Source organism: Crinia signifera, chromosome 2 (genome assembly GCF_055691185.1).
Source record: "Crinia signifera chromosome 2, ASM5569118v1, whole genome shotgun sequence".
Taxonomy (NCBI): Eukaryota; Metazoa; Chordata; class Amphibia; order Anura; family Myobatrachidae; genus Crinia; species Crinia signifera.
In genome coordinates, this window is record NC_139218.1 from 332,417,753 (window position 1) to 332,445,568 (window position 27,816).

At 44.0% G+C, this 27,816-nt stretch overlaps 1 protein-coding gene across 1 annotated transcript in view; it reads right to left on the reverse strand.

Moving 5' to 3' along the window:
* Positions 1–7,807: 7,807 nt before the first annotated feature.
* The window catches only part of CTDSP2 (CTD small phosphatase 2), a 40,158-nt gene continuing 20,149 nt past the window's right edge, over positions 7,808–27,816 (reverse strand). The window contains exons 2-8 of the mRNA XM_083169437.1: positions 19,310–19,458; positions 18,605–18,643; positions 15,566–15,667; positions 14,508–14,564; positions 13,819–13,911; positions 12,161–12,346; positions 7,808–9,976 (exon numbers count right to left, since the gene is read on the reverse strand). Coding sequence (XP_083025563.1) covers positions 9,851–9,976; positions 12,161–12,346; positions 13,819–13,911; positions 14,508–14,564; positions 15,566–15,667; positions 18,605–18,643; positions 19,310–19,458 — 752 coding nt within the window. The 3' untranslated portion in view covers positions 7,808–9,850. The remainder of the gene's footprint in view (positions 9,977–12,160; positions 12,347–13,818; positions 13,912–14,507; positions 14,565–15,565; positions 15,668–18,604; positions 18,644–19,309; positions 19,459–27,816) is intronic.

The following is a 27,816-nucleotide window of genomic DNA, read 5'->3' on the forward strand; positions in this document are numbered from 1 at the left end:
GCTAGTGCCAAATGGGCACATTCCCTATGCAGTTAACTATACATTATAGCCAGAACTATACAGGGTATATGAGGGGAGATGCTGAATAGATAATAAAGATCATGGATAATCTTAAAATAAATGTACCATACTGTATTATATTTAGCTTTTAATGTGAACACTGTGTACTCTGTGGAGCTAAAGCAGAAATTGAAATATGTAGGTGTGGTTACCGGAAACTAACATTTGTGGCCTAGCTCTGACTAGTGTACATTTATTATTATTAACAGTTTCTTATAGCGCAAACATATTCATACATACATAGTTGAACATTCACATCACTCCCTGCCCCAGTGGAGCTTACAAGCTATATTCCCTACCACATGTACACACACGCACACACAGACATCCTAGGGTTAATTTTGTTAGGAGCCAAATAGCCTATCAGTATATTTTTGTATTGTAGGAGGAAACCAGAGTACCCACAGGCAACCCACGCAAGTACGGAGAGAATATACAAACTCCGCACAGTTATGGCCATGGTGGGAATCAAACCCATGACCTCAGTGCTGTGAGGTAGTAATGCTAACCATTACATCATCCGTACCACCTATTTATATAGTAAGAGGGAGGATAGTACAGGTACACCACCAATTTTTCAGCACCCTTGTGTCCATCACTGTGTTGGGTTATTCATTTTATCAGACTTATGGGCCCTACACAGAGCGATATTCAGCCACTTTCTAAGCAAGTTTACATAATTTACCAAATCCTAAATCACCCAGAAAATGGTTAAACATTGCTGTGTGTGTAGCCCACACAGCGATGCAGCTGCGCGGCCTCGTGGGTCCCTGAAGCATAACAGCCCTGCTTGTCAATTTAGAAGTGGTCGCTAAGAAGGCCCTGCACTTTTGAGCAATCACCGAAGCCGCCTGAGCCGCCCTGCCTCTTCCACCGCCGGCCGGGACAACCACCTGCACAGTGCAGTCACTCTCATCGATTCCTGCATTCTCCACAGGACGGAAGACACTGGAATCCGTCTTGCTGGGCGGCACGGGAGTCTACGCCGTGGCCGCTCTGATTTACGCAGTGCCGGGATGCTGGAATGGATTGGTTCAGGGAGCTGGCTGACGTATGCGTCCCGCTGGGCTTCCTGGAGTGCACCGTGCTGGTGCTGAAGGGGAGGCTGGGAAAGGAGGTAAGAGCCAGGTGCTGAGCACAGGAAGCATCACACACTACTCCAGGTCATTACACTCATGCATGGGGAAGCCCAACACACCTGTCCCATGTCACTCCTTCCACGATGTTCTAGAACACCAAGTACATTCTTCTTTCATCTGTAATGCTCATCATACATAACATAGTACATATGATACTTGCACACTCAAAAGGTCAACATGGGTTTTTTCACAGTTTTTTACCTGAATGTCAACACAGTTGACATGAACACAATTTAAAGTGCACCGCATCCCCTCGCTGCGCTCACGATCTGTCGGGCACACTATTTTATTCTCCCACCGTGCCCTAGTGGATGGTAAGGCATGAACTACCGCCTGTCGGCACATGTCGGCTCAAAACACAGTGAAAAACCCCATGTCGACCGTTTGACTGTCGACCTAGACATTGTCAAACTAACGGCCTGCTGCCATTTTCCCATGTCGACCTATTGGTGTCGACCATCATGCTGTAGACCAAATGACCGCGTCCCCAGTACTGCCAAGTGGCCACCCAGTGACCTAAATTGGGAAATATATCCATATTAAAAAGAGGTGCAATACCATAAATTGCTGGAAAATTGGTATTGTACTTACTGTACTAGGGAGATTTAGCTGCCCAGTTAACATTAATAATTATATTATATTTATCCTAGATACTCATGGTTTTAATGTGTTGTCATCAGAGGCTCCTACCTGTGATCAGTAGGGGGGCTGCCACTGAGTGGTGTGCCGGGGAGCCTGTGCTGCTGCTGCCGAATCCCAGTCCCGGCATAATGAAGTTGACAGATGCCGGGACCAGCCAATAGCAAGCAATTCCGGCCTGCACCTATCACCTATAGTACTGCTCCACTGTGTGCTCCCATAGCTCCCGGACACATCCCCGGCCACCACTCCCTCCCCGGCCGGTATCCTGGATGTTACTCGCTGCCGCAACACGTTCGAGGTGAGCCGGCAGAGCACTCCCGACCTCTGGAGGGGGGGGGGGGGGGGGTGGTTGGGGGGTGCTGAAGAGGCGCACAGAAGTTTTGCCTCGGGTGCCACAAACCCTTGCACCGGCCCTGGGGACAATGAAATAGAAAAAATACAACATACATGCATGTGCATAAGGGAGAAATCCCGGTCTCCTATGGATCTCCAAGATTTAACAGGGAAGAACATAAATCTAATTTTATTCTTCGCTCCATATGAGACACAGGGCTGATGCTGGGAGGTCCTAAAGCAATACCCTAAGGGTGGAGATGCGCCTGAGCTACGCTAAAAACTCTTTGCCCAAAAGCAGACTCCTCTAAAACAAAAGTAACAAACGCATAGAAAAGTAGACAGGTATGAACAGACAACAATGTTGCTGCCCTAAAGAGCTGGTTCACTGCACGCGAACGGCCCAGAAAGCACTTACTGATCTAGTAGAATGTGCCCTCACTCCAGCTGGAACTGGGAGAGCTGAATCCATGTAAGCTTGCTGGATAGTAGAACGGAGCCGGCAAGCCATAGTTTGTTTGGATGCAAGCCAAAATTCCCTAGTAATTATGATGTAAACCATAAATCCGGAGGGCTCTGGCCATATTCAAAGCAGACTACTCCAGATAAGCGTCAGAACCACGGAAGGCCAGAATAAGAATCTCCTTGTGGACCGAGAGACTAACTTGGGGCGGTAACTCGGGCCTGTCCTCAAGACCTCCCTGTCTGGATGAAAAATCAGGAACGGAGAGCGAGACGAGAGTGCACTCAAATCCAAAACCCACCTGGCAGATGCAATATCCAATATCCAAAAGGAATAGTTTTCCACGTTAGCCAAGGAAGGTCCACCAAATGCAAAGGTTCAAAAGGCGAGGACTGAAGGGCTCGAAGGACCAAGGACAAGTCCCACAGGAGGGACAAGTGGAGGCTAGATGTGTAGGAAAGAAAGAAGGTATGAACATACGGGAGAAAAAGCTAATTTCCGGTGGAAAAGTATAGACCATGCAAAAACCTAGACCTTCAACGATAAGAAGGTGCAAGCCTGCATCCAAACCTGACTGAAGGAACAACAAAATCCGACATAGTCTATAGGTTTTCGGATTAAGGCTCAGAGTAGAAAGCCAGGAAAAGTAGGCCCTTCAGATCTTGTAGTATGCCTCGCTGAGGAAGGCTTATGAGCCCTCAATAGTGCCGATAACCCTGCACTAAAATCCCTTAGCTCTCAACAGGGATGTTTCAAAAGCCACCCTGTTAAAGCCAGACAGTGCAGGTCCAGGTAAAGGCATGAACCCTGACTGAGGTCTGACTGCTGAGAAAGACTGAACAGAGCGGTTATGGAGAAGGCGAGGAGGTCTGCATTCCAGACCCGTATTGGCCAATCCGGTGACCAGTGTTCCCTCTAAGCTGTGCGCGCGCACACAACTCGACGAGCGTGCGCACAGACATTACAGCAGAGCGCACAAAGCAGCAGTGGTCCTTTTTGCAGTTGTGGACTCAATTAATGTGTGTTTCACCCATTAACTACATTCTGTGCTGTGATTTGAATGTTGAAATGTTTACTATCATTTTGAAGTAAAGTTAAGGCACAAAATTTGAAATTTCCTTCCAAAGTTGCACAGCCAAAATCTTTTGCCACACACAGCCTTTGTAAAATTAGAAGGAACATTGCCGGTGACCCCGGTATCAACAGTCCGCCCTCCGCGTTGAACTTGTGCAGGATTCAGGGAAGAGTGAGATTGTTGGAAAGGCATATATCAGACGGAACGGCCGAGGTGCTGTCAGAAGCAGGCACCCATGTCTCTTGTCTGAGACCCATACAAGGGGACCTTGAAGTTGTAGTCAGACGCCATCAAGTCTACCTGTGGAACACCCCAGCAACGAATTAGCATGTGGAACACATCCTGATGTAGAGACCACTTGCTGGTATGGATTGTATGGCGGCTGAGGAAGTCCGCTTCCCAATTGAGGACTCCTAGTATGAAGATTGTCGACAAGGCCTGAACGTTCCTCCCCACCCACTGGAAGATGTGGTTGGTTTCTGCCATGGCACTCCAGCTGTGAGTGCCACCTCAGGAGAGAAAATGATCATCTGGGAATGAATGTGCAGATGGGATCCTGACTATTTGGATAGAATCTATCTCTGAAGTGGACAGGAGTGGAATTGGGCGTATTCCCTGATCTCAAAGGCAGATACCATTGACCACAGGAGCCACATTTGAGTAAATGTGTTTGATTAGGTCTCTCATCTGCGCTTGAGATCTGAGCCTGTCCTATGGTAAGAAGACCCTCTGTAATTGGGAGTTCAGAAGGGCTCCCAAAAGAAGCATCCTCTGAGTTGGATCCATGGACGACTTAATAAAGCTGATTACCCAGCCACGAGCCTGCAGAAGAACCACTGCCAGTTAAAGATGATCCCTGAGGGTGTCTTGTGACTGTCATGACAAGGAGGTTGTCCAAATATGGTAGAATTCTGACCCCCTGCCATCGGAGATGTCCTGTCATGACAGCCATCACTTTTGTGAAGACATGACAGGCTGTGGAAAGTCCAAATGGAAGTGCACGAAACTGATCTTTCAGTACAGCAAACCGAAGGAACCGCTGATGTTCTAAGGGAATGGGCACATGGAGATATGCATCCTGGATGTCCAGGGAGAACATGAAATTCCCCGGCTTCAGAGACAAATGATGGATCGTTGGGACTCCTTGTGGAACTTTGGAATGCAAAGAAACTTGTTCATGGACTTAAGGTTGAGTATTGGCTGATACGATCTGCCGGGTTCTGTGCAAGGAGGAGAATAGAATATAAACCCAACCCCTTTGTGCAGTCTAGAATTTGAATTGCGTCCTGAAGGGCTCTTGCCTTGCAAGGATTTTATGTTAAACCTGTGGAAAAATATTGACCAGGGGGTGCGACACGCCAGAAAGTGGGAGCATAGCCCCTGGAGGCCATGTCACAAACCCTCTTGTGCATTGTGGTTTCCTGCCAGATGGCTGAAAAAGGCAACAGGCTACTCCGAAACTGGGTAAAAGTGAAGGTCCACTTTGATCAGGACTGTGTATGGTCACCTAACCACACTTATAGGTCCCAGAAGTGACTCAACAGCTCAAGCTTCTGCCCAAAATAGCTATAGTTCATTTAAGGGGAAATTTATCAATCTTTTCTGAGAGATGAAGTGTAGTAGTCTCCCCAAAAAAACAGTAACCTACTGTACTAATCAGCACAGAGCCTCTTAACCCAGGATATTGCAGTGGAAAATGAAGTCCTGGCTTGATATGAAGGGTCGGTACTTGTTTCCTAGAAGGGCGCCCATCGCGGGCATCGCATGCCATTATAATGGCATGCGATGCGACCGATGCGATGGCCGCGATTTTACATAGAAATGCATGGTAAAATGTAAATTGCGTCGGTCGCATCGCATGCGGGCAAAAAATCGCATGCGATGCGACCGACGCGATTACCGATTTTACATAGGGAACAATGTTAAATGGCCCAATTGACCCGATTTCACATAGGGAACAATGTTAAATGGCCCACAGACCCCAAATAGCCACCCTGAAGTGTGAAATGGCCCCCCCAATTGTTAACGCCACCCCACGATCAACGTCAACCCGAAGCGTGGCGAGCGCAGTGAGCACGCGTGGGGCGGCGGTACGTGTCCTCCGACCTTTTCATACCCCCTACTATCCACGTCGGCGTGGAGTTGAGAATAGAAAGTGTGGTGAGCGCAGCGAGCCACCGAGCCCGTAGCGTGGCGAGCGGACGCGGAATATGAGCCCAAAGCGTGGCGAGCCCCGCGAGGGGACGCGGAATACATGTTAAGTAATCCGTGTCCCCTCACGGGGCTCGCTGCGCTCGTCACGCTTCGGGAGCGTGTTCCGCGTCCGCTCGCCACGCTTCGGTGGCTCGCTGCGCTCGCCACACTTTCTATTCTCAACTCCACGCCGACGTGGATAGTGGGGGTATGAAAAGGTCGGAGGACACGTACCGCCGCCGTTCGCCACGCTTCGGGTTGACGTTAATCGTGGGGTGGCGTTAACAATTGGGGGGGCCATTTCACACTTCAGGGTGGGTATTTGGGGTCTGTGGGCCATTTAACATTGTTCCATATGTGAAATCGGGTCAATTGGGCCATTTAACATTGTTCCCTATGTAAAATCGTGGTAATCGCGTCGGTCGCATCGCATGCGATTTTTTGGCCGCATGCGATGCGACTGACGCGATTTTTTTCCTTGAGATGCCCAAGATCAAAATCGTGGGCGCCCGTCTAGGAAACAAGTACCGAAGGGTCTACCTATGTTGTGTGTCTTGGACCAGGATGGAACCCAGGCAATCTGCAGTGTGAAAGCAAGACCATGGTAAAAGCAAGAGGGCCAGATCACTGGTGTCTAGAGTTAATGTCATTGTCAAGCGCTGGCAGTGGGTCCAGCCTATGAAAATGGATTCAAGCTGTTGTGACACAGCTTGAAACAGTGTTCCATAATCCAGGTTGGACCTGGGCTTTTAGTTTAAAGGGTGCTTAGCAATTTAGGAAAGTCAATTTCCCTTGAGCTTCCCGGTGTATAGATCACACAAAGTGATGTGTGCAGAGCTATCTGTGCTAACCAATGTATTGTATGCTCTTGCTCAGTGATCTAACCTAGATTTTTGTCTGCATGTGCTAAAGATCTTAGCCGGCGATGGTGACGCACGCCATCGCTACGGACTGTACACACAGAACGATTTGTCTTGAATTTCTAAGCAATCTGGACAGATCACTTAGAAAATAGGCAATACCACCCTGTGTGTATGCCCCTTAACTGTTCAAAGGTCCTGCTTGATAAATGAAAGCTTATTGTTTGCTTTGGACAATCTCTCAACATCTCGCATACATCTCTCCTAAGATAACAGTAGTAGCTTGACTAGCATGACACCAGGCTTGCATATATAAGAAAGAAATGTAACCACTTTTGCACAAACTAAGGCGATTACTACATCCGTTCTTGCCATGGTTTGCCATTATGGGGGCCCAGCAAATGCTTTTTGGCTTTAGCACAGCTCTGCAAGCTTTGCTGTGCCCCAGCCAGGTTGATTTGCAATGTGCATGCGTGTTAATTAACAGTCGGCTGCTGGCAGCGGTAGGCTGTATGTGGTATTGCAGTAGACACCGCTGGGCAGATATTACTGAATACTGGTGGCATGAGTAACAATGTGATATTAAACAAAATATACCACAGGTATTTGGTATAGTGTTAAACGGAGCCTTTAGTGAGCTGCTTGCAAACTCCAGTTACACCTATGTATACCAGTGTTGGCTTCTGTGAATGCAGTATTTACTTATAGGCTCCTATGGTATGTACAGCCAGTGAAGATTTTTAGGAGGTGAACCTGGTATTCATTGAAAAATCCCAGCAAGTAGTAGTTGCCGTAGAAGATCAGCCCTCCTACCACGCTGTTATTTTTATGTAGCCCACATGCTGCAATACAAACCTGGCAGAGCGCCTTCAAATGAGGATTCTACTCCTCTCATCCCCACATGTACCAATGGACTAGAACTCTGCTCCTCCTCGGGCATCACAGACGTGAAAACAGAAATGAAAACCATTATGACTGCATGGCAGGACCCCATCTGGGCGCCAGGGCTGCCTTGTGCCTTCCCAGTTCAAACACAAAAACGTAGGGCATAAAAATAGATTTTATTACATGCTCTGTTAGAGGGATTACATATTTTAATAATTAAAATTCATTCAGTCAGTCTGGTAGAACCTTAAATACAGCAATGTGCTGAAAGTCCATCCAACAGCTGCTCAACGTACAATGAAGAATAAACCTAATACTTTTCGCAGACCCTCATTCAAGGTCAGATGCCGACTGCACATCCTGACACCAGAGAAAGACACCCAGGAATGTACGTTTCTCCACCTGCATAAGCATAGCAACATTTCAAATCAGAATGGCTGAAACGGCATGGCTACTGCCATGCCGTACAATGGGCCATTTTTCTATGTATTGCCCCCTGAGGTCCGCTCAGAATTTTGTAACAGTCCTGCAGAATCCTGTAGATCGCAAACTTCATAAGAGGCAGGAAAAGACAGGCCAGGAGACGAGAGCTACAGGAAATGGAATTACCAGAGTAAAAAAACCAGCTCCCTAGCTATAGGTGTGACATTTCAGAGCTCTGGATTTTAATAGGTGTATTTTTAGCAGCCAAAAAGGCACTGCATGGTTTTCCTGTATTACCTGCTCAATGACCCAGTACTGGCATAAATAGGCTAAAACCAGCGTTCCAGCTGGCTAGCTGTGTTTACCACTGGACTTATGGAAGACAAACTAGAATGTTTGTATTCCCCTTGCTATAATAAGGCACAGCCTTTGTAGTGTATGTCATTAACAGGTATAATCTAGCTAATGCCATCTTAAAAAATACTATATTCAAACTGTCAATAGTGACCCAGAGTAAAGCTTTCATAGGAGCCAGTTAAATATTTTTTTTTTCCTCATCAACAATTAAAAAATAAAAATAACCGTGGAGTGGCTGAAGAACATTAAAAATTACTATAAATCCCTTTGGCTTTAATATTTTTGGATAAAAAGTTAATGGGGAGAAGTTTTGCTGCTAAAGGCACTGAGGCATTGAGTATATGGAGGTAACCAGTGATAGTAGTTCTATTATTCCCCATTGCCTATGATCAATAAAATGTTTAATATTTAATATGCATGTCCTAGTAATAACAGTAACCTATATATATCATTGGCTTTGACATTTGAAGTTGGTGTTTGCTGTCCTACTTACGACTCCCTGAACCATTTCTAAGCCTGACCGTGCTTCCATCTTGGATGATTCCAGTGTTATCAATCGTGCTACAATTAAAATATGGAATTGTACTGGCCGTAATAGGAACATGACTGTCACACGTATACATCTCTGTACAAGTGTGCTGGAATAATCTCAGGTCACGCAAATGGGATGACATAATAAAAACAAATCATGGCAAGGAAGCCTTTGCCCATAATAAAAGCTGGTCAGGAAAGGCACTAAACGCCAGTGTGTGCCACCACAAACATGAACAAGTCAAGTGCATTCAGCGAGGAATATGCATAGAACAGACAGCGTCATGTAGGGATTATCGGGATCAGAGGAAGTCAGATGAGAATGTGCACAGGTATCAGAGCGGTCCTGCTCTCTTTGTAATGATGTCTCCCCGCAATGTTTTCCCCCACATAAACCTCTGAGTAAGGTGCCTAATCCCACATGTGTATTAACATATTAAGCTAAAGTACCTGTATCTTTTCATTTATCAGTATCATGACCATACACCCTCCTGTACATGTTACAGCTTGACAAATGATTCAATGATATGCAGACTAAATAGCAGTGGAGAACTAGAAAAGACAGGTACATGGTACCATTATTGAAAAAGGACACTTTCTCCTACTAGTGCACCAACATTATGGCATATATAGATCCCTGCATTCGCCGCCAACACGCCACCAGGCGTGCAAGCCATAAGGAGTGTGAGCTGTAGCCAGTCTGCTTGGTAAAGGGCAGGTGAATTCCCCAAGAAATCCTCAATCTGCCCAATCGTGAATTTCCATTTTGTTCCTCTTCCTCTGAGGCCAAAGGCACTGCGAGTGTGAGAAATTTTTTAAGAGAAAAATAAAAAGAATATTTAAGATATAAAAAGTCCCCTGAAAAAAAATCAAGGCGTGAAAAGGAGCCTCAAGGTGCCCTCAGCTGCCCAAGACTTGTATAAATGTCCTCAGAGCAACTGAGCTCCTCGAAGATTGGGATGAGACTCAAAAGTTCTGTGTCTCCCATGTCATCAAACCACGACTGCACGGGTACCTGAAAGCAGAAGAAGCCTCGTCAAACCATTTAGTATTTAATCAGAACGGTTACAATGCCACAAGCAAGAAAGTATTACTTAAGACAAGCAGAAGTCAGGTCAACAGGTTGCGGACATTTCCGAAACAGGATTAATGCATGAAGCAGTGAAAGGAATGGTACAGTGGACCAGTTGAGAAGTAATCTGACCAATCAGCTTGATCAAGTACAGTATATAAAATGATAGGTGGAAATAGATTGGTCGTTAAGGCCGACTTCTCTACTGGTTCATTTCTTCACCACTTCATGCATGAACCCTCATTTAGTGGACAATAAGAACTTGCATGGACCACAATTTCCCTACCTGTCCCTTCCTCAGTGTCAATAATTGTGATTAATTTGTTTGTAGCTTGTTAGTAAAAACATAAAATTTGTGTAGCAGAAATAACTTTTCATCAATGTTCTGAGGCAGCTCCAGACATCTGGTATTGTTAACGGTTACCTAGCAACTGGCTCTTATTGCTTCTCAATACAATCTGTCAGTAATATTATTGTGCGCAATAATTAAAAAGGGAGCTGGGAAAATAGCAGAGAAAGATTTTGCTCTTATTAATGACCTGTGCTTTCACTGGAATAAAAAGCCTTTGCCTTTGCAATGATGCTGGCAGACAATGATGTTATACAGCATATGTTCAAGGTTTAAGAGGGTGGAAAAGACAGAAGACTTGATGTGCCAACAGCAATTTAGCAACAGGCATAATCTCCGCTCCCCCACCCCCCCTCTTGCAGGAACAAGCCTCAAGCACAACTACTCAAATTGTCTGGTGGTCACAGAGCTTAAAGATCAATGAAAGTTTATCCTGCAAAGGACAGGGATAGTCCTGCAATAATTAGGGTAACAGAGACCTAAAGACAGGCACAACAAGAACCACTTTTCCCTTGGAGTTCTAAAGGATTGTGTCATCAACTAAAAAGTACCCTCTTTACTGAGCATTGGTATGTTCTTTGGGTGATGGAAGTCAAAGTATTCTGTTGATATAGATGGGGGCCTATACACTGTAGCAGGAGCGCTATGTGGTTTGTTTATTACAGTGCGAATACTGGAGCACTCGCAACAAGATCTATGATCCCTTTGACTGTTCCATTCTCAAGTTTATGCCATCAGCTTAATCAACCTATACCACATACTTACCACACTGACATGTATACAAGGCCTAAAACTCTCATTTTGAAAATGCAAGTTTACAGTGATGACAAATATGTAGATAGGCATTGAAAGCAAATGATACCAATACAATTCAGTGGTTAAATGCAGGCAGCTAGAGGGGTATACTATAGCCACCATGATTTGAAGAATGGACAGCTACATGCATGTGTGTCATTTGAGACTGAGGAAGAAATGGCACCAGTATGATTATGGGAAGAACGGCAATCTAGAAGAGATTCTGCTGGGAAACCTTGGGTCCTGGCAGTCATGTGGATGTTACTTTGACATGTACCACCTAGCAAGGGTATTCCCTGGTGGCAGTGGCCTCTTTTAGCAGGGTATTGAGGACTGTCACACTGTGTATAAATTGTTACGCAATGGTTTGAGTAACATAAGAGTTCAAGGTGCTGACTTGGCCCCTAAATTTCCCAGATCTCATTCCGATTGAGCATCTGTGGGATGCGCTGGAAGAAGGCCTGTTGGCACGGCTGCAATTTTTACAGATAGACAAAACTATGATCACTGCAGATGGGGCAGATGTAACACGTGCAGAGAGAGAGAGAGTTAGATTTGGGTGGGGTGTGTTGAAACTGAAATCTAAATTGCAGTGTAAGAATAAAGAAGCCAGTATTTATTGCACAGAAACCAAATAACAGAAATCGAGCTCTCTCTGCACGTTACATCTGCCCCACCTGTAGCGCAACATGGTTTTGTCCATCTGCAAAAACTGCTGCCTTACAGGCCTGAATCAGGCCCAAAATCTGAGCCATGGAGGGACAACCTTCCAACTTTTAGTACTTAAAGGATCTGCTGCTACCATCGTGGTGCCAGATTCTATAGGACACCTTCAGAAGTCTTGTGGATTCCATGGTCAAAGCTATGTAGTTGGCACACGGGTGTCCTACACAACATTAGGCAGGTGTTTTTAATGGTAGTGCTGATTGGGTGTATTGCCTACTCTATTATATTACGATGGCAATACAAGCAAACATACTTACTGCATTTTCTGGATGGAAGATGTAGGATGCAGGAGAGTTATCTAAAATAATCGTTTTCTTCAGGTCTCTCCCTAAACGGCTCAAGTCTTTGACATAACAGCCTTGGTGGAAGACACAAGCTTCCCTGAAGAGGCGGGAGCGGAAGATCCCCTCCTTGTCTAGGAGATCTGTGACTGGATCAGCATACTGCAAAAAAACAAAAACTTATATTATAGCTTACACTTGAAGACATAACATTCTATGGTCACTAGAACTACTGACAAAAGAAACCTAGGGTGAGATTTAATAGGATGAGATTTTCAGAAAGTGAGAGATTTGGTGAGAAATCTCCAGTTTTTTTAAAGCGGCAATCATTTACACTTCAAAATCAAACTGGTTTTGCAGTGTGAATGATTGCCGCTTTAAAAAAAACTGGAGATTTCTTACTAAATCTCTCACTTTCTGAATCTCTCATCCTATTAAATCTCACCCCTAGTGTTTTTTTAAAGGGCAAAGGACAGCGACACCCCAGGCAGGGAAGAGGAACTGCATGGGTTTTCAAAGATGGCGGGTGCTAGAAGGAACACTACCTATATGTAGATGCATTTAATGCCAAGGTATGATGATAGTTCTTTTTTCCTTTTGGAATGTACTGCAATTGTACCATACAGAAAATGGTTTCCTGGTGGACCCTGCTGGATCTTCCACTATCCATCTCTCAGTCTGCAGCTTCTCTCTGATCTATCTTCCCCTTACAAATCCCAAGTACAGACATTTATGTAAACAGGTCACTTATTGGCTCCCACAAGTTCCACATACTCATCACCAGAAATATTTTATACTGCTCAGAGCATTCGGATTATCCAACTAGCTACAGGTTGTTGCCAAAATATGGTTAATGGAATGGTCCTCTAAGAATCTCTTCACCGGACGTGTCCATATTCATTACCTGGTCTCATTCAGAGTAACACGATGTGCTTCAGGCCGCATCCACTCTGTGGAATGCATTTCCCATACAACAAGACTTTCCTCTAGTCTCCAAACATTCCTCTTCAGGTAAGCTTGTCAAATTGCAGAACCTAATCCATCTAAGTGACCCCTTTCTAATTACATTCCCTCTATACTTTTCCAACAAAATTGATGTGTTCTATCTAACCCGCTGATTCCAAAGGGTTTCTAAAGGATCTTCAAATTAGTGGTGGTGTTGCCCGTAGCAACCAGAGTCTAGCTATCAGTTCTCTATTGCATTCTAGAAAATGACAGAAAAAAAAAAAATCAAAATGGTTGCTTTGGCCATCACTATCACTTGTCTATTTTAGAAGGTTTAGTAAATCTCCCCCCCCCCCCCCCCCCAGGACTCAATGCTGCCAACATTGCTGTATGACCAGATCATACAGACCCCTAAGAACAGCCAGCCTTTTAACACTGTAGACCTTTTATACCTGTTGACCGTAGAAACTGTCAACCTTTTGACCCGGTTGACCATCGACCTACTATTTTCTGTAGATCTATTGTAACACAACCGTTTTACCATGGTGGCTATTAAATAACACCAAGCAGCGTTTTACAACTTTGTTCCCAATGTAATGTGCAATTGAATATACTAATACTGTACAGAAATGTTAATAATAACAACGTGATATTGGAGCTTGCAGATCATAAATAGGATTTCTCCTTACCTTGGCAAGACTAGCGGTAAACAGTACACATTCGTAGAGCTCCCCCATTCTCTCCAGAAACTCATCCACATAAGGCCTCTTTAGAACGTATACCTGTGGAGGGTTCAAAAAGGTATAATAGAGAGGGCCTTCTTGGATATTTGTATATGGTGACAGCCGTCGGTATGTGTTCTTATCATCCAGATACCAAGCCTATGGTAATCACCTGCCACTCAGGCTGAGGTACATTTATTAATGGCTGTTGTGATGTGCATTACAAATTTACATTCATACATTATAATCCTTTAGTATAATAAAACATAATAAAAAAAGTCTACAAGCCAACAGGCCATTGGATAAGATGTCTTATTAAAAAGTTTGTGGGCATGGCCATAAAAATATGGAAGCTTAAAAACATAATCTGACTTCAAAGGACTCTTACAGTTGATCTTCAGGATATCTTCATCTCATACGACGGACACCTATATAATTTCAGTATTTCAATAAGCACATGATACCGGCCTTTGCTGCAAAGTAAACTGCTTCCTGAAACAAGTAATCAAGAGTAGGCCGCGCTGTGAGGAAACAGCCTATCCTGGATTACTTGAACCAGGCCGCAGTCCATGTTTTTCCCATCGTTGTAGATCAGCCAGATAAAAAGGATCAATAAGTAGTAACACATAAAAATATAAAACATTGTGCGCTCTCACCTGATGTGTAGTCCCCTCAATCTCCACCGGTACTATAAAATCCGCATTGCTGATTGGCTATGGAAATAAACAAGAATGAAAAGCATTAAGAACCATGAAACCATACAGGTTTAATTTTATGGCATACACTACATCCAGAATTATATACGGCAATTACTAACCAATCAGAAAATACTTATCATATGCTATTCAATGTGATTACTCTTGGTGAAATTTCATTACACAATTATAGGTTTCAAAGCTTGGAGAGAGATAAAGTGGCAAGAGATAAAGGGGCACATGTTCAACGTTTAGAGAACGATAAAGTGAAGAGAAATAAAGTATCAGCAAATCAGCTGGTGTCATGTTACAGGCTGAGAGGTAGATGTATAAAGCCTGGAGAAATGATAAAGTGGACAGGCGATAATGCACCAGCCAATCAGCTCCTACCTGTAAAGTTCCAAGCTTTGTTTGAAAAATGACAGCTAGGAGCTGATTGGCTTCTGCATTATCCCTGTCGATTTATGTATTCACCAGGCTTGATAGATTTACCCACGTGTTAGAAAAATGACTGTTGGGGGTCTTAGTACATATGTCCGAAAGTCAGCTCCTAACTGTCACGGTACAGGATGGGTTTGAAAAATGACAGCCAAGAGCTTATGTATTGGTATGTTATCTCTCTCCAAGATGTGATACATATCCTCTTCGACCCATTAGTCAGTGGACACAATTGTTTGACGTTCTCCCATTAATCACATATTTATCTTATCTTAAAAAATACATATTATGAAGTACTGATTTTGTCCCACGCAGATTTGGCTGAGCTGAATAATAATAATAATAATAATAATAATAATGTCTAATAATTGTCCTTTCTTTTTGTTGCACCACAAGGGATGTAAATATAGAATCTTTCTATAATAGGACTGTCAACCGGCACCAAGTGTGTGCTCCATGTACAGAGTGTGTGTGTGTGTGGTCAGCATAAGAATTAACCTCAAGAGCCATCATTTGACCTGATGTGGTCTGTAGCCTTTCATTTTGAGCCATCTCAGAGCTATACAGTTACTCAGCCTTACCTTAAAAGAGCTATGGACCAATGTTTCGTCCAAGTCTATCACCATGCATATCTTCCCATTATCTTTTGGTGTTACCTCAGGGAGCAAAGAGGTGCCTGGAATCTGAAAACACACAATAGATTACTTTTCCCATTGCATTTACAAATATTTCATGATGAAATGCACTCAAATATATGACAGAACTCAGGACAATCTAAAACCAATCAGTCTAAAATTAACAACTAAAAGGGAAGGGAAATACTAGGACCATCGATATTGAATGGGCCTTGAAAATAGCTATCCCCCTTGCACGAAACATGCAACAAAACAGGCTTGGAAACAGCGCCAGTATGTTTTTATGTGAACACAACATCATTTAGAGGGGTAACTATGGTGACAATCGGATCACGGCTTGTTTTTGAACTCTGTCAGCCAAAAATGAAATAATGAGTACTTGAAAAACCTTGTTTGGTAGCTAAACATGGTACGGAGGCAAAGCAAGACTACCAGCCTTATGTATAATAATAAAGATGCATGAACACAATACTCTAAGGGGGGTAATTCAATAGTAGTTTTATGAGCACGGTGGAGATATTCAGTTGTTTTGCTGACAGGCAGGAGTCTCGCAGATCCCATTTCTTCTTGTACTTAAATGCACCAAGTTTAGTCTCAAAGGGGGAAACTTTACTAAGATGGGAGTTATATTTCATATGGGATGTTGCTATGGGCAACGATTCAGAATCCACTTCTTATCTGGCACGTTCTTGAAGATAATAGATCATGGGCCAGATTCTCTAAGCTTCAAAAGTGATAAAAAGGGAGAGTGATAAACAGCCAGCCAATCAGCTCCTAACTGCCATGTCCCAGACTGTGTTTGAAAAATGTCATGCAGGAGCTGATTGGCTGACTGTTTATCACTCTCCATTTTATCACTTTTGAAGCTTAGAGAATCTGGCCCCGTATCTGATTGGTTGCTCACAGCAACATCATATGTGAAAGAACTCCCATTTTAGTAAATGTCCCCGAAAAAGCAGCAAAGCCCTTCTAACCTACTGGGTTCGGTGCCAAAGGTGCCCAAAAACATTTCTGCTTGCCACCTCAGGAGCATACGACCATATATAAAAGGACGATGTGGTTACCGATCTACAAAATGATAGAACAGCTGCGTCAGGTGCCCAAAAATTATTAAATTCCCACCCCAAAAGGCAATTATTGGCAGTCAACAGCTTTGCCTTTGATTTGGGTCACAAATGATTTTCCCATGCTCCCTATTTTTGTGCATGTTTCTTGAAAGAGGTAAACTCTACTAAATACACTAGCAGGGCTTTAGAAACTGTAAGGGTTAACAAATAGGAAGTGGCTCCTATAAAAAGAGCGTGCTCACTGTAACTTCCTGCCGCACAGTCCTATTCCATCCTTAGGGGATAAAAAAAAAAAAGGTTTTACAAATACAGGAGACAGCACTTCAATGATCATTGCTCTTCATGTTATCTACCTGGAAAGGATGAAAGAGTGAGCAGAGCTAGCCGGGGTTAGATCCTGCGACCTGCAGGTCACACAGATGCTTCCAGGCAGGAGTCTCAGCTGGCTGAGCCACCTCTTCGGTCCCACTGGCTGAAGCATTAAAAGTGCAGGTGGAAGAAGCTTATTGGTGAAGGTGCATTTCACAAATTAGTTTCTTGAGATTTATGAACTATGCACAGAACATGAAAACGAGAAGAAAGATCTCGGGACAGGATTGGAGGGTTACAGTAAATGGAATAGATCAAATAGAAGAAGCCTATAACACTTTGCGATCTTTAGCAATACCGTGTCATCATGCAATGCATACAGTAACAGACAGAGAAGTGTTTTGGGGTAATGTAACTGACAAGTTTATAATGGGACAACTTTCATTACCCTTGGAGATGTGTGAACATCCACTGTCCCAGTTGCTATAGAGCCTCTTTAAAATCACGTCCTGTTCTCAGTAATCGGTTTATAATCAGAAGTCTTAAGCTGGGTACACATTAGACCATAATATGAAAAACGGTCAGAGCGTGTCGTCAGGGACATCCTCCATCATCTGTACATGCAAGATGATGGAGGACATCACAAGTGAGGGACATGCAGCATGGTCCAGGACCCCAATCTTGTGTTCCTCCTGGTGTGATTTGTCTCTGGGTACTCACAACATGTATTGTGTACCCCATTCTATTGTGTAGACCAGACATGTCCAAATTGTGGTCCTCCAGCTGTTGTGAAACTACACATCCCAGCATGCCTTGCCATAGTTGTAGCATTCCTTAATAGCAAAACTGTGGCAAGGCATGATGGGAATTGTAGTTTCACAACTGCTGCAGCAGTGGCAAGGGGCAGGATTTTTTTTTTTTTTAAACCTGTCTAAAGACTGGCAGCACTCCCAGCCAAATCAGCAGCCTCCCAATACTGTGCAGCACTAGGATATGGGCGTTCCCATGGGTAGGCGGACGGGTCAATACCTGTCTGGGGTGAGGCGCCTGACATCACATGATCTCAGCCGCCTGCCCTGCCTTTGTCCCAGTGCCTGCAAATATAAAAGTCCGTTGAGACGGACTTATATTTGTGAAGGCAGGAGAAATCATTCGATAGTCAGCGACCATCGAATGATTTCTCTTGCGGCGGCGGCATGCGAGGGGATGTTTCTTTGTTACACATCCCCTCACACGGTTGCGAGGGGAAACGGTGGGGCAGCGTCACAAATGCTCGGTAAGCAGCGAGCTTCGCAGCTTATCGAGCAAATCAGAATCACAACCTATGTGAGAAGTGCGATTAGTTCAACGGAGATAATTATGAAGACCCAGGTTCCATGACTTAATTAAATTAAGTGTAGCTTCATTTACAGGTTGTAAGCCTATGTCTAACGCCTACATGATGAAACCCAATCTAACATCAACCAATCCTCAACCCTTAGACACATAAAGGAAATGCCATTTTTAAAGAGGCCGGTAGTACAAGACTCTTTCATGTCAGTAACTTTACCCCATGGTCATTAAATGATGTATGAAAAAGGAAACTATGACACAAACACAGGATAAATACCTGGTAAAACTGATACTGGAGACACTGGAGCAGATCCGACTGAAAGAAAGGGGGCGACATTTCACAAATCAACTTCTACGTCTGCACATAGTAGTAGCATAGAATGTGACCGCAAAGAAGAACCATTTGGCCCATCTAGTCTGCCCCTTGTTGTCTACCATGGAATAGATATGGGCTTCGAGATACTGAACAAATAGCTCAACTAAAATATTAGTAGAGGGATGGCGTGAGTCGCGTGACTGACCACACAATCACAGCAGAGGAATACAAAATTTGTGCGTTGTAGAGAGATGATTAAGTCACTAATTCTATTTATGCAGCCAAAATGAAATCTGGAAATCGGGAGGAAAATAGAAAGAATGACGCTGCTAGACAAACAATACATTGCTTCTATTTCATTATATATTTATGAATTACCTTTACACTTGTCATCTACAGTCTCAGTAGAGCACCATATAAACCTATCATTTTAAAATGAATGACATTTCCCACTAAGCTCGGTTAACCTGGGCCTGTCACATGTTCACTCTTACCCGACGGTTGGGGCAATTTCCCTTAGACTCGCACCATGCCAGATTGCCGAAACACGCTGCCAATGACTGAATGACATCATCTCATTCTAAAGCATTTTATTAGACCTCCCATATAGGACTATTATGTTTTGCCCACCTAAGATTTTGATGGAGAGCCTTGTTGTCACCATACCTTTGGAGTGGATTGTGCCTCCTCTTTTTGGGTGGGAGGCTCACCGGAGCCCCCTTGTCTGCTAACATTCTGTGCACTGAGGCAACAGAAGAGCGCCTTGAAGATGCTCCGACTCCTAGGCTTCTTTGGCGAGGGCCTGGACACCAGTCCTGAAAGAGAAGAACAGGCAGATTAATACTATGCCACATTTTACAAGGTGTGCCATTTTGCTACAGAAGCCCATTTACAACACACAAACAATATAAACCTTCCCTTCTTAGGCTGAGCTACGTTTCAAGAGATTCTTAACCAACGATTTTCATAACCTGGAAAGCAGATTGTGGTTTATTCCTGATTAATATTACTTCACTCCTCATAATGTCTTCCCACTTGGCCGATCAAGGCTCAACACCGTAATAGTTCACCTTGTTGTATATAAACTAACCCAAAACAATAGGGTGCATACAAAGCATTGATGGGAAGGTCACACTATTCACATAACTTGTCTTGTGGGTAATGAACGATTACTCGTAGGAAAACATGCATTTAAGTATATAGGAAATAACATGGAGGCTGCCATTTTGTAGCATGTGCTGATATTCTGCAACTAATACATTTGTAGTGTGCGGCTAAAAAGGATTTTTACACAGGTACAGTAAGTGGCAAGCATCACGGAATACAAGAGTAAACATGCCTGAAAAGAGCAGGTCTCACAAAAGTCATTTTCTAAAATATAATCATATTTCCACTAGGGGGAGCCTGAGCATAGATGTTATGTTCCTCCATTTTACAACCCAAAATCATAACAAGTACAGGACTAGCCTCACGTTGAATAAGAATATAAAAATGTTATAGCAGATCAGGAACTCAAATCTGTACGGAAAAGCATTACATTTATTTACTTTGCATATAGAGAAGGAATAACTATTATACTTAAAGATTAGGGGGGAACTGAAGATGTGTGAAAAGTACAATTGTAAGCGGCTAAGGGCTGCTCAGGAATAGATGCGTCTTATTTATCATTTACTTTTAATGAAACCTGAAGTGCACATGGAACCGTAGGAATGCAGTACCGTTGTGTGTGATTTTATACTTAAGCTAAGATTATTCAGTTTATCTGAGCACTTGTGAAATTATTATTATAATTTTATTTATAAGGCGCCACAAGTGTTTCGCAGCGCCGTACAAAGGAACAATACAGGGAGACAAAAACTTGGCATAACATTGAATAAATAACAAAAGTAGAGTACAAATAAAGAGCGCCACAGTTCAAAACACATTAAAGCTTAACTATAAGTAGTGAGGACTCAATCAACATACAACTAGAGGCTTGAGGCCAATGATGGAGAGGAGTATGCGGACGAAGATGGTCACAGAGTGTTTGAGTATAGGAGAGCTGTGAGTGAAATGTGAAGAGAAGTGGGCTTTGACAACAGGAGGGAAGAGGGCCCTGCTCGGAGGAGTTTACAATCTAGTAGGAAGGGGAGACAGACAGATTACAAGAGGTGCAAGCAAGTGAAATGTACAAAGCAACAAATCAAAGAGTCTACCCTTTTTTGGGCAATACATACCTATTATCTATATATAGGTCTAATGTCTGATTGTGTGTCTCTGAAACACTGCCATCTGTCAGCAGCAAGTGAAACTACATCTCTTTCTTTCTCACACATGCACAAATACAAGGTAGCAGACTAGATTTCGAAGCATTTGCTTTGAGCGTGCTTACTAGTAGGTAGATACTCTTACTAATACACCACAGTTTGATAGGCAGACCCCTTCCCACCCTCTGTACTTTAGCAGACACAGATTCCCAGTGGTAATAACACTATTTGCCAAGATAAGCGGTTTTAAACAAACCATGAAAATTGGGCGCACTTTCAAGTTAATAGCAGTTATACTGTATAAATGAAAATGGTCAGAGGACCAGTCACCATTTAACATTGTAGTCCGCATAGACCATCAGCTAAGGAAACCGATGTGCTGTACTGACCGCTTCCTGCTGTCCAGGAAGAAATGGAGGCAAATATTAGAAAAGCAGATCACACAAAATATAAACCATATCCGCTTTCAGTATATGCCTGAAGGTGATGGCAAAACCATCAGTGTGAAAATGGATCAAAGGATTCCATGCAACACATATCCATGATAGGACAGAAATGAAAAGCAACTAGTGGAATAGTCACTATTGTTAATTATCCTGGTTGCTGCTCCCAAATCTTTAAGGCATTTACACAAACACACAAAAAATGAGATTAATATATCTACACCTCCCAGCATGCCATTTTGACATTAGGGTAAGCTGAAAGTGTCGCAGAGTATGCTGGAATGTGTAGTTACACATTAGCAGGAGTGCCACAGATAGCCTAAACCTGTACTTGATGCCTGATCCTGGTTCACTTGCAAACCCATGTGCACTGCAGGTGGGGCAGATGTAACATGTGCAGAGAGAGTTAGATTTGGGTGGGGTTGGTACTTCAAACTGATATCTATACTGCAGTGTAAAAATAAAGCAGGCAGGATTTACTCTGCACAGAAACAAAAATAACTCACACGAATCGAACTCCCTCTGCACAGGTTACATCTGCCCCACCTGCAGTGCACATGGTTTTGTTCATTAGAGAGAGAGAATTTGCTATTGCGAGTAAACCAGAATCAGGCCCTAGATGCCGTGGTGTAGAGGCCTCACTGCAGCAATGATTTGGAAAGGCCAGCTCTAGCTTTGTAATATTATCCAACTCTGCAAATCTCCAATACCAAACTCATCCCTCTAACCAGGGGAATCCACGCACAAGCTAATGCCGTCTTTGCAGGGACTGTTATTAGATAGTGTCCAGTATGGTTAATGCAAATCCCATCAAGTATCAAACTATCAAAATAAGTTATGAAAGGTTAATAGACGTGATTAAAAACAAATTGATCAAGTTTTCTGCCACATATTCAAAGTAAAGAACATTCATGACAGTAAAAGCATAATTTTTTATAGCAAATAGGGGTCTTAGAGAATTGTGGCTTTTTTTGGGGGTGCTGCAAATAATGGGTTCACCACAGAGCTATTCAATTGTTGCTTTGATCAGGTGCACCTGCCATAGGCACTTATTGTACTTGTCGCTAGGGATGGCCATCGTTGCCACTGCCATCGATGGCAATTCTGCAACAGGCCATCGATAGTGCTAAAATATGCAATGGATGACCATCGATATTTTTACTTATCGATGGTCATCCATTGTGTTTGATTGATTGGCCTGTGGGCCAATCAAAACACGGGGGCGGGGCTATGCTCCGTGTCCCGGCACTTTGAAAAAAAAAAAAAAGCAAAACATTGTTTTGCTGTTCCATCGATGGAGGGAAACCATCTGGTTCTCCCCCATCGATGGCAAAAGTATTCAACATCGGCCATGAACCATCGATGATTTAGAATAGGAGACAATGCTATAACAAACTGGGTATTTATAGACAGTCAAAGGTATGAGGGCCCTGCTCACAAGCTTACAACTCAGGAGGGTTACAGCAGAAATAATGGGTGGCCATGGCACTCGTACCCTATCAAACCAAGGAATGAATAGCTTTGTTGGGTACCCATTACTTAGAGCGGCCACCCAAAAAACAATTAAAACTTCTCTCACTATGTTTCAATTGATATTTGAGTCTTTACACACATACACACACACAGCCCAAAAGTATGAGCACAGGCCATGCAGAACGTTTTCTGGAATAGCATCAAGCCAAGGTTTAAGGTGGCTCATTTACTAAACAGGACTTTCCAAAAATCAGTATATTCTGCAGTTTGGACCACTCAATTTAAAGGGGCAATAGTATTAGTGTGTCCTCCTATATCCACCACACCGCCCCCTGCTTGAGGCATTTAAAAAAAAAACACCACCCCCTGACGGAGGCATTTACAACCCTCCCCACTAAGGCATCCTCTGGCTCCCCCCCCCCCCCCCCCCACTTGGGCAGCGTAGGGAAGGGGTCGCACTGGCGGCATATGTCAGAGCAGCGGCGGGGTACTACTAGTTCAGCTAGTTCCCATCTCACATACGCCGCAGGGACCCCCTGACTGCCAGTGCGATCCCTCCCCTGTGCTACCCTGGTGGTGGGGGGGAGGGATGCCTCCATGGGGGGTGGGGGGAGAGGGAGGATGCCTTAGTGGGAGGGTTTGTAAATAACTCCGTCAGATGGTGGGGATGGGGTTTTGGAAATGCCTCCATCAGGGGGTGGGTTTTTTTTGGAAATGCCTCCATCAGGGGGTTGGAAATGCCTCCACCAGGGGGTGGGGTTTGGAAATGCCTCTGTCCGGTTGGGGGGGGGGGGGGGGGGCAGACCTCCGTGCATATCTAATGAGTGGGACCCAGTGCAGTGCATATTTAATCAGCGGGTCCCCGCCAGCTCATTAAATATTCACTGCACTGGGTCCTGCTCATTAGATATGCACAGAGCGGGACCAGCTTGTGCTCCCTATTGGCTGGGTCCTAAATACCATTTCAGAACCGTTCAGACTGCAAAAAAAAAAAAAAAACGGGTCTGAAATGGGTAGGACACTGCTTTTTTACTGTTTCCAAATACCGTTTTTTTGGAAATGGTAAAATCACTGTAGACCTTTCAGACCGCACATATTACCATTTTGAAACAGCAATATACCGGGTAATATGTGCGTTCTTAAAGGGGCATTACAGAGCAGGTGCAGGATCACAAAATGTTCTGATACAAATATCTAGGCCCTGAAATTAGATACAGCTCATTGTCAGAAATATTGATCAAAAAGGAGAAGGAAATCCCTTCAATAAAAGTTGTAACTTCCTTCAAATCAAAAAAGCTGCGGCAAAAAAAGTGATTTATAGGCAGCTGGTGGATATGTCCGAAAAACAGGAAGATTCCCTCCACTGGCTAGCAGACCTGGATTAGAAATAGCTGTATAAAATAGGAGGGCTGAAAACCTGTATATTCTTTATGTTGAGGATATGTAGAGGTAGGAAGTCCCTCTAAGCCTCTTTTGCAGGGTGCCGCACCCTGCTCGTTTTTAAAACCTCCAAATGCACCCTGCCCTTTTTGTGTGTGGCACTATGTGCCGCCCTTACGCTGAACCCCACCACTGACATGCCATAATGGGTATTACGGTGTATGCCAGCATGTGTAGGGGCAGCACGGATGGTGTAATAGTTAGCATTACTGCCTCACAGTGCTGAGGTCATGGGTTCGATTCCCACCATGGCTCTGTGTGGAGTTTCTATATTCTCCCCGTGCTTGCATGGGTTTACTCTGGTTTCCTCATACAATCCAAAAATATACTGGTTGGTTAATTGGCTTCCAGCTAAAAAAATAACCCTAGAATGTGTGTGTGTGTGTGTGTGTGTATGTGGTAGGGAACATAGATTGTAAGCTCCACTGGGGCAGGGACTGATGTGAATGTTCAAATATACTCTTAAATCGCTGCGTAATATGTATGCGCTATATAAGAAACTGTGGTACTTATGTATTATCTGGGCTCCCATGTTAAATGCACCCCATTTTTTCATACCCCTACTATCCAACTACGCATGGAGATGATTTTATATAGTGTGGCGAGTGCAGCTAACCACCGTGCCTGAAGCGTGGCGAGCGCAGCGAGCCATGCGAGGGGACGCGGTCTCATAAGAAAAATGGGAGCCCAGATATTACATAAGTACCGAAACTGTTATTAAATAAATGTGTAATGGGCATTATGGTGTGTGGTATAATGTGTAAGAGGCATTACAGTGTGTGCCATAATGTGTAAGTATCATTACGACAGACTATGTAATACCCCATTCACACCAGAAATGCAGGGTCAAACCTGGGAATTCAGTTCCCGGGACAAGCAGGGACATTCCCGGGTTTGGACCCATTCACACCAGAAATGTCCCTGCATTTTCTGGTGTGAGAAGGGGGCGGGAAGGAGGCCGGCAGGAGGTGGGGAGGAGGTGGGCAGTCGGCGGAGGTGGGGAGAATACTCACCCCGGTTGCTGGTCCTCCGTGCAGGCCAGGGATCCACACAGGCGGCGGCGCAAATGACGGGACAGGCTGCGGATGAAGATGACGCAGCTCTCCGGCGTCCTCACTGCCGCCGGAGAACTGCGTCATCATCATCCACCGGCTGTCCCGTCATTTGCGCCCGCCGCCTGCATTAATTCCCGTCGGACAGGACACGGCAACCCAGGTAAGTATACCCTGTACCTTTCACACCAGCCAGGTCCTCGGGTTGAACCCGGGAACAACCCTGGTACCTAGCTGGGTTGAAATGTGCCCGGGATTTTGTCCCGGGAACCTTTCACACCAGCGCTAGTACCGGGTTGTTCCCGGACTCAACCCGGGAATTTAGGCTGGTGTGAATGGGGTATGGGCAAAGCAGAGTAGGACAATGTTTACTGGGCGTAATCCTAGGACAATGTACAATTTTTTATATAGGTTTTGTTGTTTCTAATGTAAATTTCTGATATAAAATATGCCCTCCCGATGGGAAAAAAGTGCCCTGCCCGATGGTCAGGACCCTGCACTAAAGAAATACCAGAGTGAACACTATTCAACCGATGGCAAACTCATCTACTTTTCATTAAATATGGTCATGGTCTTCTTGTCTCCCAAAACCCGTGGGCCGGAACATACTGGCTTATATAGTGAAAAATCCGGTACACCGCTGCATGTCCGCATAGGCGCTATACAATTACATGTGCACCTAGTGCAACACTTCAAGAATCCTCTGTGATCAATGCCAGCACTCCCGTGTAAGAATAAATTAACCTTCCGCCACCTTTCTCAGCCCTCCTAACAATGGGCGCCTTTATTTTCTTTTTGGCTTAATTAACCAGAACACCCATAAAGCTCAATAGCCTTAGGGCTTCTAAACACAGACATTAATGTTATGCATTCACCAAGCATTGTTGAAGTGCAGTAAATATGCTTTAATGTAGACAGTCCCAAGAAGTGTGTTAGCGACTAGGCCTGTCACACATGCAGACACACACTGTGACCAGTGTGTTAGCGACTAGGCCGGTCACACATGCAGACACACACTGTGACCAGTGTGTTAGCGACTAGGCCGGTCACACATGCAGACACACACTGTGACCAGTGTGTTAGCGACTAGGCCGGTCACACATGCAGACACACACTGTGACCAGTGTAACCCTCACCACATCGGAAAGCATTAATGCTGGGTACAATATACTATGTTGTGAGATACTCAGAGAACAAGATCTGGCCTATGCTTTATAAAGGCTGTTTTTAGCATAAATGGGGAAGATTTACTAAAGCTTTTTAAAAGTGTGAAGTGGTGGTCAGTGGTCAGATTCTGGCTATTACTTCTCTATAGCGTCATAGAAAAGCATTGGCAACCCTGACTACTTTTCATTTTAAGAAGTGAGAGTAAAATCTGCCCAGTATATGATCATTAGTTTGACATGCATTGGGTTGACGCGTGAAATAGGTTGACATGGCTAAGGTCGACGCAAGCATTAGGACAACAGTCAACATGAGTTTTTCACATTTTCTGAGCCGACATGTGCCAACAGGGAGTGGAGGGAGAATAGAATAGTGGGTCGAGCTCTCCATGCGAGGGGGCGTGGTACACTTTGACGGTGACCATGTCAACTTTGTCGACATTCGTGGAAAATAAAAAAATTTGAAAAACCTCATGCGACCTTGCCATTGTTCACCTAATGCTTGTGTCGAGCACCCAACCCTGTCGACATTAGCCATGTCAACCTATTTCATGTGTTTCCTTCACACTGCAATACCTGCGGGATTACTGTAGTACTGCAGACGCACTGAACGCCCTGTATACAATAGGACTTTATTTCTACATACCTTATTCCTTACAGTTACAGTCTAAAATAATAGCGAGTTAGGAGAGTTGATGGTAAGCTGGACACAGCATAGACCTAAATGCGTATATCTTTGTTCTTGCCGTAATAGGCTGCATGTATTCACTATTAAATGACTAACAAAGACACAAGCGTATTGGGAGTATCAGCTTCAACCCTAATTACCTGCTGTACTATATATACCTCCATTGTAGTAAGCTCCTAATTATAGTACTGTAGCTTCCGTTCCTGGGAGTTCCTACACTATATTCTTCTGAACAATGTTTCTTTTTTTGACTAATAAATACTTCCTGCAATGCTTCATTTTCTTATAATATCTAGCATGCTGGATGAAGCAGAAAAAAAAAATCATTTTACTATATTGGATCGCTATGGTTAATTTCCTTAGAGGAGTATCTGCTGCTGACCAGTTTATAGTAAAACTGGTAATATTGGTATCTTCTGCACTAATACAGGTCAGGGGAAAAAAAATATACATCCCTGGGTAGCACTAGCGTCCGCAACCCTGGGTAGCCCTACCGACCGCATCCCCGTTATCGCTAGTCACAAGGTGATAAAGCACCAGCCAATCAACTCCTACCTGTCACTTTACAAACATAGCTGATTGGCTGGTGCCTTATCACCTTCTACTTTATCTCCACTCTCCCTCTTCACCAGGCTGAATACATCTGCCCCAGCGTCAGATGTCTATGA